Raw genomic sequence first — 12,718 nt, 5'->3', positions numbered from 1 at the left:
TCATCAGTCACAAGACTCACAGAGGGAAAAATTCCTAGGTATCCACCTTGACAGTGGCCTTAAGTTCCAGACACACACACAACAAATCACCAAGAAAATCTCCAAGACTGTAGGCATACTATCAAAGATAATGTACTACGTTCCACAATCAGCTCTCCTCGCACTGTACCATACACTCACCCTTATCTTACATATGGAATTTGTGCATGGGAATCAACAACATCCAATCACCTAAAACCCCTCATAACCCAGCAAAAGGCAGCAGTAAGAATGATAACGAATTCCCACTCCCGCCAGCACACTCCACCAATTTTCAAAAATCTGAATCTGCTCACCATTAAGAGCATCCATACTTATTCATGTGCCTACTACATACACAGAACAATACATGCAAATATAAACCCTTCACTCAAACTTCTCCTCACCAACCTAAACAGGACACATGACCACAACACAAGACACATATCTCTTTTTGATATACCTCATGTCCTTATCACACTGTGTAAAAACTCTATGCACATAAAGGGCCCTAAAATATGGAATTCATTACCAGAAGATATTAAAGTAACGCAGTCTGAAAATCAATTTAAGACTCTTCTCAAAAGCCACTTAATCACCCTAGACTAAATGCTAAATTCTCGGTATACATTTACTCACCTATGTACTCCCACATCATAACTGAAACAATCACTTTGAACCTTTTATCCATTGTTGACAGGAATATAATTGAACCATTGTTTTCCACAAAAAGCATTTTAGACTATATGAATACAGTGGACCCCCGGTTAACGATATTTTTTCACTCCAGAAGTATGTTCAGGTGCCAGTACTGACCGAATTTGTTCCCATAAGAAATATTGTGAAGTAGATTAGTCCATTTCAGACCCCCAAACATACACGTACAAACGCACTTACATAAATACACTTACATAATTGGTCGCATTCGGAGGTAATCGTTATGCGGGGGTCCACTGTATATCCTTTGTCTTATACAAATTTAATTCACTTATAATTAATAATCTACTGTTCAACTATGAAATAATTACTGTCCTACTGTACAACTATGATAAAATCCTTAGTGTTAAGTAGTCTGTAAGCCAATAATGTTAAGTTGGTCCATAACGCCTAGGCATAATAGAGGCTCTCTTTACATTGCAACCCACTATTGTAAATATAAAATCTCAATGTACTGTTTGCAAAGACATAAAATAAATAAATAAATAAGTACTGTTACCAATTATTGCAACACTCTTTTATCAAATCCATTGAATCCTCCACCTTCCCATCAATTCTCAAAATAGTGAGGGTTACCCTGATCCACAAAGGAGGTGATCAAGCTGACTTGAGTAACTACAGACCAATTTCTAACTTACCACTACTCTCTAAAATCTTTGAAAAATTAATTCATAGATGGATCTATTCCTACCTCATCTCAAACAACATACTAAACCCCTGTCAGTTTGGATTTAGGAATAATTAAAGCACAAATGATGCTATTATACTCATGCTAGAACTAATATATACCGCTCTCGAGAAGAAAGAAGTCCCACTTGGTATTTTCATTGACTTACGTAAAGCTTCTGGTACAGTCGACCATGAATTGCTGTACACTAAATTAACACACTATGGTATAAGAGGCCACTCGCTCAACTACCTAAAGTCATACCTTAGTAACAGAAGCCAATATGTGTACATAAATGGTGCAAACTCTTCCACACAACCAATCACAGTAGGAGTCCCACAAGGAAGTGTCCTAGGTCCACTCCTCTTTCTCATTTACATCAATGACCTACCGAATGCATCACAACTACTCAAACCCATATTATTTGCAGATGACACTACATACGTTTTCTCACACCCAAAGCCAGCCATACTTGCCAACACTGTTAATGCTGAACTGCAGAAAATATCTACCTGCATGATGATGAATAAACTTACCCTAAATACTGACAAAACCTATTTCATTCATTTTGGAACCATAGCTGCAAATGTTCCACTTAACATAATAAATGCATCACCCATCACAAGACTCACAGAGGGAAAATTCCTAGGAATCCACCTAGACAGTAGCCTCAAATTCCAGACACATATACAACAAATTTCCAAGAAAATCTCTAAGACAGTAGGCATACTATCAAAGATATGGTACTATGTTCCACAATCAGCTTCCTTTGCACTGTATCATTCGCTCATTTACCTTATCTCACATATGGAATTTGTGCATGGGGATCAACAACATCAAATCACCTAAGGCCTCTAATAACCCAGCAAAAGGCTGCAATCAGAATGATAACATTCGCACTCGCAATAGGATACTCCACCTCTATTCAGAAGTCTAAATTTGCTCACCATAAAGAACATCCACACTTATTCATGTGCCTACTTATACACATAGAACAATACACACAAACATGAACCCTCCACTCAAACTTCAACTCACCAACCTTAACAGTACACACGACCATAACACAAAACACAGATCTCTTTTTGATGTACCCTGTGTCCATATTACACTGTAAAACTCTATGCACATAAAGGGCCCCAAAATCAGGAATTCATTACCAGAACATACTAAAGTAACCAGAGGTGAAGGTTTATAAACTAAAAGAGGAGGCATTTAGGGTAAGATATAAACAGCTATTGGAGGATAGATGGGCTAATGACAGCATAGGCAATGGGGTCAAAGAGGCATGGGGTAGGTTTAAAAATGTGTTCAGCAGAAGTTTGTGGTTACAGGAAAATAGGTGCAGGAGGGAAGAGGAGCGATTGGTGGAATGATGATGTAAAGAGAGTAGTAAGGGAGAAAAAGTTACCATATGAGAAGTTTTTACAAAGTAGAAGTGATGCAAGGAGGGAAGAGTATATGGAGAAAAAGAGAGAGGTTAAGAGAGTGGTGAAGCAATGTACAAAGAAAGCAAATGAGAGAGTGGGTGAGATGTTATCAACAAATTTTGTTGAAAACAAGAAAAAGTTTTGGAGTGAGATTAAAAAGTTGAGGAAGCCTAGAGAACAAATGGATTTGTCAGTTAAAAATAGGAGAGGAGAGTTATTAAATGGAGAGTTAGAGGTATTGGGAAGATGGAGGGAATATTTTGAGGGATTGTTAAATGTTGATGAAGATAGGGAAGCTGTGATTTCATGTATAGGGCAAGGAGGAATAACATCTTGTGGGAGTGAGGAAGAGCCAGTTGTGAGTGTGGGGGAAGTTCGTGAGGCAGTAGGTAAAATGAAAGGGGGTAAGGCAGCTGGTATTGATGGGATAAAGATAGAAATGTTAAAAGCAGGTGGGGATATAGTTTTGGAGTGGTTGGTGCTATTATTTAATAAATGTATGGAAGAGGGTAAGGTACCTAGGGATTGGCAGAGAGCATGCATAGTTCCTTTGTATAAAGGCAAAGGGGACAAAAGAGAGTGCAAAAAATTATAGGGGGACGAGTCTGTTGAGTACACCTACCATCCGACTTACAACCGAGTTCGGTTCCGAGAAACCGGTCGTAAGTCGAAATGGATATAAGTCGAACTTTACTACTGAATATCTACATAACATTTTTGTAATGACTTTATTTTATTGTTTTATTATGGTATTTCATGTTTTACTTTACTTTTTATGCTGTTAGTACTGTATTTTATGCTGTAAGGTTTAGGATGAACACTGTGTACAACACAAACACTTGTTTATTTCCCGGAAATTTGGCATAAAAAATACGGTCGTAAGTCGAGTCGTCGTATGTCGAGCAGGTCGTAAGCCGGATGGTAAGTGTAAGTGTATTTAGGGTATGTAAAAGTGTATGGTAGTTATTATTGAAATAATTAAGAGTAAGAGGGAGAATAGGATAGCAGATGAACAAGGAGGCTTTAGGAAAGGTAGGGGGTGTGTGGACCAGGTGTTTACAGTGAAACATATAAGTGAACAGTATTTAGATAAGGCTAAAAAGGTTTTTGTGGCATTTATGGATTTGGAAAAGGCGTATGACAGAGTGGATAGGGGGGCAATGTGGCAGATGTTGCAGGTGTATGGTATAGGAGGTACGTTACTGAAAGCAGTGAAGAGTTTTTATGAGGATAATGAGGCTCAAGTTAGAGTATGTAGGAAAGAGGGAGATTATTTCTCAGTAAAAGTAGGCCTTAGACAAGGATGTGTGATGTCACCGTGGTTGTTTAATATATTTATAGATGGGGTTGTAAGAGAAGTAAATGCGAGGGTCTTGGGAAGAGGTGTGGAGTTAAAAGATAAAGAATCACACATAAAGTGGGAGGTGTCACAATTGCTCTTTGCTGATGACACTGTGCTCTTGGGAGATTCTGAAGAGAAGTTGCAGAGGTTGGTGGATGAATTTGGTAGGGTATGTAAAAGAAGAAAATTAAAAGTGAATACAGTGGACCCTCACCTAACGATGGCATCGCATAACGTTAAATCCGCCTAGTGATACATTTTAATGCAAAATTTTTGCCTCGGCTACCGCTAAAAAACTCGCTCAATGCGATTCGTTCGAGACGCGTCCACTTGCGGCCTGAGTCCGCCTCACTTGTTCCGTGGGTGCCAGTGTTTACAAGCCAGCCTCCGCGGTCGCTTCCAAGCATACAATCGGAACATTTCATATTATCACAGCCTTTTTAGTGATTGCACCTGCAAAATAAAGTCACCATGGGGCCCCAAGAAAGCTTCTAGTGCCAACCCTACAGGAAAAAGGGTGAGAATTACTATGGATATGAAGAAAGAGATCATTGCTAGGTATGAAAGTGGAGTGCGTGTCTCCGAGCTGGCCAGGTTGTACACAAAACCCCCAATCAACCATCGCTATTATTGTGGCTAAGAAAACGGCAATCAAGGAAGCTGTTCTTGCCAAAGGTGCAACTTTGTTTTCGAAACAGAGATTGCAAGTGATAGAAGATGTTGAGAGACTGTTATTGGTGTGGATAAACGAAAAACAGATATCAGGAGATAGCATCTCTCAAGCGATCATATGTGAAAAGGCTAGGAAGTTGCATGAGGATTTAATTAGAAAAATGCCTGCAACTAGTGGTGATGTGAGTGAATTTAAGGCCAGCAAAGGTTGGTTTGAGAGATTTAAGAATCGTAGTGGCATACATAGTGTGATAAGGCACGGTGAGGCTGTCAGTTCGGACCACAAAGCGGCTGAAAAATATGTGCAGGAATTCAAGGAGTACATAGATAGTGAAGGACTGAAACCTGAACAAGTGTTTAATTGTGATGAAACAGGCCTGTTTTGGAAGAAAATGCCAAGCAGGACCTACATTACTCAGGAGGAAAAGGCACTCCCAGGACATAAGCCTATGAAAGACAGGCTTACTCTGTTGATGTGTGTTAATGCTAGTGGTGATTGCAAAGTGAAGCCTTTATTGGTGTATCACTCTGAAACTCTCAGAGTGTTCAGGAAAAACAATGTTCTCAAGGCTAATTTGTGTGTGCTGTGGAGGGCAAACAGTAGGGCAGGGGCCACTAGGGACTTTTTCTATGACTGGTTACACCATGCATTTGCCCCCACTGTGAAAAATTACCTAATTGAAAAGAAATTAGACCTTAAGTGCCTCCTGGTATTAGACAATGCTCCTGGTCATCCTTCAGACGTGGTAGAGCAATTTTCTGCAGAAATGAGCTTCATTAAGGTCAAGTTTTTGCCTCCTAATACCACTCCTCTCCTGCAGCCCATGGACCAGCAGGTCATTGCAAACTTCAAAAAACTCTACACAAAAGCTGTTTGAAAGGTGCTTTGTGGTGACCTCAGAAACTCAACTGACTCTAAGAGAGTTTTGGAGAGATCACTTTAGCATCCTCAATTGTGTAAACATTATAGGTAAGGCTTGGGAGGAAGTGACTAAGAGGACCTTGAACTCTGCTTGGAAGAAACTGTGGCCAGAATGTGTAGACAAAAGGGATTTTGAAGGATTTGAGGCTAACCCTGAGAAGCCTATGCCAGTTGTGGAATCAACTGTGGCACTGGGGAAGTCTTTGGGGTTGGAGGTTAGTGGGGAGGATGTGGAAGAGTTGATGGAGGATGACGATGAAGAACTAACCATTGATGAGCTGCAAGAGCATCTGCAACAGTAAAAAGCCACAACTGAGGAAATTGCTTCAGAGGAGGGGAGAGAGAAATTGAGGAAGTTGCTTTCTTCAACGATTAAGGTAATTTGTATAATGTGGACAAAGGTGCAAACCTTTATGGATGAAAATTACCCTGACACAGATATTGCAAGCCGTGCTGGTGACTTTTACAATGACAATGTTGTGGCCAATTTTAGGAAAATCTTAAAGGACCGTGAGGTACAGAGTTCTATGAACAGATTTTTGGTGCGCCAGAGGTCCAGTGACTCTCAGGTTGTTCCCAGTGGCATTAAAAAAAGAAGGGAGGTAACCCCAGAAAAGGACTTGGTCCCTAAAGCCCTTATGGAAGGGGATTCCCCTTCCAAACAGTAATACACCTCCATCTCCCCTCATCCCATCTCATCACTCATCACTACATCTTCAGTAAAGGTAAGTGTCACTTAATCTTCATTTAGTACAGCATTTATTGTGCATGCATCCTTGTTTTTCTGTGTAGGAAAATGTATATTTCACGTGAAAAAAAATTTCATACTTTTGGGTGTCTGGAACGGATTAATTGGATTTCCATTACAGTGGACCCCCGCATAACGATATTAATCCGTGCAAGAGAGCTCATTGTTATGCGAAATTATCGTTATGCGAATGAATTTTCCCCATAAGAAATAATGGAAATCAAATTAATCTGTGCAAGACACCCCAAAGTATGAAAAAAAAAAATTTTTACCACATGAAATATTAATTTTAATACACACAAACTGAAAAAGGCATGCAAAATTACATGACACTTACTTTTATTGAAGATCTGGTGATGATTGATGAAATGCGAGGAGGAGAGAGTGTTAGTGTTTAGAAGGGGAATCCCCTTCCATTAAGACTTGAGGTGTCAAGTCCTTTTCTGGGGTTACTTCCCTTCTTCTTTTAATGCCACTAGGACCAGCTTCAGAGTCACTGGAGTTTTGTCACACAACATATCTGTCCATAGTGGCCTGTACCTCTTGTTCCTTTATGACTTCCCTAAAGTGTTTCACAACATTGTCAGTGTAATAGTCACCAGCACGGCTTGCAATAGCTGTGTGAGGGTGATTTTCATCCATGAAGGTTTGCACTTCAAGCCACTTTGCACAGATTTCCTTAATCTTTGTAGTAGGCAATTTCTTCAATTTCTCTCTCCCCTCCTTCGAACCAGTTTCCTCAGGTCTGGCCTCTTGCTGTTGAAGCTGATCTATCAGCTCATCAGTGGTTAGTTCTTCATTGTCCTCCTCCACCAACTCTTCCACATCCTCCCCACTAACCTCCAACCCCAAGGACTTTCCCAATGCCATAATGGATTCCTCAACTGGCATAGGATTCTCAGGGTTAGCCTGAAACCCTTCAAAATCCCTTTGGTCTACACATTCTGGCCACAGTTTCTTCCAAGCAGAGTTCAAGGTCCTCTTAGTCACTCCCTCCCAAGCCTTACCTATAAGGTTTACACAATTGAGGATATTAAAGTGATCTCTCCAAAACTCTCTTAGAGTCAGTTGAGTTTCTGAGGTCACTACAAAGCACCTTTCAAACAGAGCTTTTGTGTACAGTTTTTTGAAGTTTGCAATAACCTGCTGGTCCATGGGCTGCAGGAGAGGAGTGGTATTAGGAGGCAAAAACTTCACCTTAATGAATTTCATGTCCCCATAAAGTCGCTCTGCCACATCTGTAGGATGACCAGGGGCATTGTCTAACACCAGGAGGCACTTAAGTTCTAATTTCTTTTCAGTTAGGTAATCTTTCACATTGGGGGCAAATGCATGGTGTAACCAGTCATAGAAAAAGTCCCTAGTGACCCATGCCTTACTGTTTGCCCTCCACAGCACACACAAATTTTCCTTGAGGACATTCTTTTGCCTGAACGGTCTGGGAGTTTCCGAGTGATACACTAATAAAGGCTTCACTTTGCAATCACCAGTAGCATTGGAACACATCAACAGAGTAAGCCTGTCTTTCATAGGCTTATGTCCTGGGAGTGCCTTTTCCTCCTGAGTAATGTAGGTCCTGCTTGGCATTTTCTTCCAAAACAGGCCTGTTTCATCACAATTAAACACTTGTTCAGGTTTCAGTCCTTCAGTTTCTATGTACTCCTTGAATTCCTGCACATATTTTTCAGCTGCTTTGTGGTCCGAACTGGCAGCCTCACCATGCCTTATCACACTATGTATGCCACTACGCCTCTTAAATCTCTCAAACCAACCTTTGCTGGCCTTAAATTCACTCACATCATCACTAGTTGCAGGCATTTTTTTAATTAAATCCTCATGCAACTTCCTAGCCTTTTCACTTATGATCACTTGAGAGATGCTATCTCCTGCTATCTGTTTCTCATTTATCCACACCAATAACAGTCTCTCAACATCTTCCATCACTTTCGATCTCTGTTTCGAAAACACAGTTAAACCTTTGGCAAGAACAGCTTCCTTGATTGCCTTTTTGTTGCCCACAACAGTAGCGATGGTTGATTGGGGTTTACTATACAACCTGGCCAGCTCGGAGACACGCACTCCACTTTCATACTTATCAATGATCTCTTTCTTCATCTCTATAGTAATTCTCACCCTTATTCCTGTAGGGTTGGCACTAGAAGCTTTCTTGGGGCCCATGGTCACTTATTTTGCAGATAAAATCACCAGAAACACTGTAATAATACGAAATGTTCCGATTGTATGCTTGGATGTTACCGCGGAGGCTGGCTGGTAAACAATGCCACCGGCGGAACATGTGAGGCTGGCTAAGGGCGCACATTAGACGCGTCTCGGACGAACAGCGTTGAGCGGGTTTTTTAGCGGTATGCGAGGCAAAATCTTGGCATTAAAATGTAGTGGTATGCGGATTTAACGTTATGTGATGCCAACGGTATGCGGGGGTCCACTGTATTTCTTATGGAGAAAATTAATTTGACTAACGATAAATTCACCTAAGAACAAGCTCTCTAGAACAGATTAATATCATTGGTCAAGGGTCCACTGTATTCTTAATTAAGTTAACTGGGATTTCTTGTTTTCTGCTCTTCATATTCTTTCTATATATTGTATTGTTTTTTACAGTAGTTGGGTAAATTTAACTTACAGTACTATTGTTGTTTCAAGAGTCATTTATTTTCAGTTTATTCTTGCTGCTGAAGATATATGCACTAGCTTACAAGCAGAAGGCTACTGGGCAGATTTTATTGACCCTTCATCTGGCCGACCTTACCATGGGCAATTCACCAATGCTACATTGTTTGAGACTGATGAACGTTATCGGTATCTAGGCTTCCGCATTGAGGATTTAGGATGCTGCAAAATTATTTCGCATAGACTCTGGGGCACACATGTATTTGTTGGTAAGTTACATTTGTTTTTGTGTATAAAACAGTTGTATGCATTTATTTTTTAACAAACTGGCCGTATCCCACCGAGGCAGGGTGACCTAAAAAGAAAAAAGCCAGAATTTTTCTTTTTAAATTTAGTAATTTATACAGGAGAAGGGGTTACTAGCCCTTTGTTCCCAGCATTTTAGTTACCTCTTATGATATAAACATGGAAGGATTCTTTTCCACTTGCCCATGGAAATCACTCCTAATATCTGTGCATAATAAAATATCTATGCTTGTTAGGTTATCATGTTATTCTTCAAACTTAAATAGCCACAATCTTGATCATAACATTTCAAATAACGTTATTTGATAGAGCGCATCACATTTTAACCCTCTGAAAACTATTGAATTGAAATAATGAAATCTTTCATTGTCAGGTGCCATCTTCACCAATGCTCCAGTGGATTCTGATGTCTTGGAGCAAGCTCTCAGCAAACATCAGAGGGATTGGACATCAACCTAAAACTTGATTACATATTCTAGCTACTTTTTACTTTCGCTGTATGTGCAGCATATGCATTATTAGAGAGTTTGATACTAAAAGTGACAGCAATGTATATACACTGGATTCACTGTGCAGTGTTTATGTCATTATGCCAGTGTGGTTACTCTGAACACATTCTTAGTTTTTTGTAGGTTTGTGCCTCGAGACGTAAGTTTATAATGTTTGTTACTTGTTACTCGCAGTTCTTTATCTTTGTAAAATTTAGTTCCAGGTAATGAGATACAAACAAAGCATTTCCTACTAGTACAGTTGACCTTTGAACAATACGGGGGTTAGGGGCGCCAAGCCCCCGCGCAATCAGAAATCTGCATATAACTTTTGACTCCCAAAAACTTTACTACTTATCACCTGCCTGTTGACTGGAAGCCTTACCGATAACATAAACAGTCCATTAACATATGTTTTGTTTATTATATGTATTATATACTGTATTCTTACAATAAACTAAGCTAGAGAAAAGAAAACATTATTAAGAAAATCATAAGGAAGAGAAAATACATTTCCAGTACTGTACTGTACAGCCTCTCCTCACTTAACGACAGAGTTCTGTTCCTAAGACTATAATGGTAGTGGGTTTGTGTCAACCATCTTTGATATTGTTTTAATGTCACCTTTGCACCATTGATAACATTTTTAGTATAGTATTTTTAAATATTTATACAGTAGTGTACTGTATGTTGTAATAAACAGAATAGAGGAAATCAGCTCTAATATACATTGTTTAGGTATGCATACTGGTTGGAGAGCCCGTCGTAAGTCCGAGTCGTTGGTAAATGAATACATCGCTAAGTGAGGAGAGGCTGTATTTATTGATACAGTAAGTTTACATCGTCTGTTTACAGGATGAATTGTCTGTATGTCAGTACCCACATCAGTATTATCTTATATGATACAAAACACTGTAGATGTTATACATATTACTAACACTAAACATCAAGAATGAAAAGATAATGTGAAAAAAAGATTCACATTTATGTCTTCTTCTTTCAGCACACCGACCGTATCCCACCGAGGCAGGGTGGCCCAATAATAAAAGAAATGCTTTCACCATCATTCACACTATTAATATTATTATTATCATTGTAAGTGAACAGTATTTAGATAATGGATTTGGATAAGGCATATGATAGGGTAGATAGGAGAGCAATGTGGCAGATGTTGCATATGTATGGAATAGGTGATAGCTTACTGAAAGCAGTTTAAGAGTTTTTACAAGGATAGTGCAGCTCAGGTTGGAGTATGTAGGAGAGAGGGAGATTATTTCCCAGTAAAAGTAAGCATTAAACAGGGATGAGTGATGTCACCATGATTGTTCAATATATTTATAGATGGGGTTGTAAGAGAAGTGAATGCTCGGGTGTTGGCAAGTGGGATTAAGGGATAAAGAATCTAACATAAAGTGGGAGTTGTCACAAGTGCTTTACGCTGATGACTGTGCTTTTGGGAGATTCTGAGAAATTGCAGAGGTTGGCGAACGAGGTTGGAAGGGTATGTAGAAGGAAATTAAAAGTGAACTTAGGGAAGAGCAGGGTGATGAGGATAACAAAAAATTCAGGTAACGAAAGATTCATCAGATTGGAGGGAGGCAATATGGAGGAAGTGAATGTGTTCAGAAATTTGGGAGTGGACTTGTCAGGAGATTGGTCAATAAAAGATGAGATGAATCATAGAATTGATGAGGATAAAAGGTGAGTGGAGCACTGAGGAGTTTGTGGTGGCAAAAAACATGCATGGAGCCAAAGAGGGTACTGTATGAGAGTAAAGTGGTACTGACACTCTTACATGGGCATGAAGCATGGGTGGTGAATGTTGCAACAAGGAGAAGGCTAGAGGTTGTGGAGATGTCGTGTCTTAGGGCAATGTGCAGTGTGAATATAATGCAGAGAATCTGTAGCTTGGAGATTAGGAGGAGGTGCAGGGTTTCTAAAAGTATTATTGAGAGGACAGAGGAAGGGTTGTTGTCGTGTTTTGGACATTTAGAGAGGCTGAAACAAAATAAAGTAACTTGGAGAGCATATGAATCTATAGTGGAAAGAAGGAAGGCAGGGTAGGGGTCATCCTCTGAAAGATTGGATGGAGGGGGTAAAGAAGGTTTTGTTTGCAAGGGACTTGGACTTCCAGTAAGCGTGCATGAGCACCTCTGGCAAGACAGTGATGGAGTGAGTAATGATGAAAGTGTTTCTTCTTTTTTGGGTTACCCTGCCTTGGTAGGAAACAGCCAGTGTATTAATAAAAAAAATATTATTATTATTCTTATACAGTGGAACCTCAATTTTCATATGCCCCAGTTTATGTAGGATTCGGTTTTCGATGACTTTTTCCGTCGAAATTTTGTCCCAGTTTTCGTACATCACCTTGGTTTTCATAGAATTGACAATGGTCTGTACCGAACGCGTCCACCTGCCTGCCTGCGTCACTTGGCCACTCAAGTGCCGAGTGACTCAGTCTGCCTTTGTTTATCATTGAGTGAGCACCACCCCGTGTGTTCAGCCAAAACATTTCATAATAATCTAGGATTTTGAAGGGTTTGAGGCTGACCCTGACTACCCTATGCCTGTTAGGGAATCTATTGTGTCTTTGGGGAAGTCCATGGGGTTGGATGTGAGTGGCCAGGATGTGGAAGAGTTGGTGGACGACCACAGGGAAGAGCTAACCATTGAAGAGCTGCAACACCTTCAACTGGAACAGCAACAGATCACAGCTGAGAAAATTGCTTCAGAGGAGGAGGGAGAGAGAGGGGAGAATGTGCCTTCTTCAGTGATTA

At 40.0% G+C, this 12,718-nt stretch overlaps 1 protein-coding gene across 1 annotated transcript in view; it reads left to right on the top strand.

Moving 5' to 3' along the window:
- Nucleotides 1–11,663, top strand: part of LOC128705958 (cobalamin trafficking protein CblD) — a gene marked incomplete at its 5' end in the record, with an annotated part of 65,081 nt that extends 53,418 nt beyond the window's left edge. The window contains 2 exon segments of the mRNA XM_070094270.1: nt 9,197–9,416; nt 9,827–11,663. Coding sequence (XP_069950371.1) covers nt 9,197–9,416; nt 9,827–9,912 — 306 coding nt within the window.
- Between the last annotated feature and the right edge of the window lie 1,055 nt (nt 11,664–12,718).

The sequence above is a fragment of the Cherax quadricarinatus genome, chromosome 45 (genome assembly GCF_038502225.1).
Source record: "Cherax quadricarinatus isolate ZL_2023a chromosome 45, ASM3850222v1, whole genome shotgun sequence".
NCBI lineage: Eukaryota > Metazoa > Arthropoda > Malacostraca > Decapoda > Parastacidae > Cherax > Cherax quadricarinatus.
The sequence above is the reverse complement of the archived record's forward strand: the minus strand, read 5'-3'. Positions and strand labels throughout refer to the sequence as shown.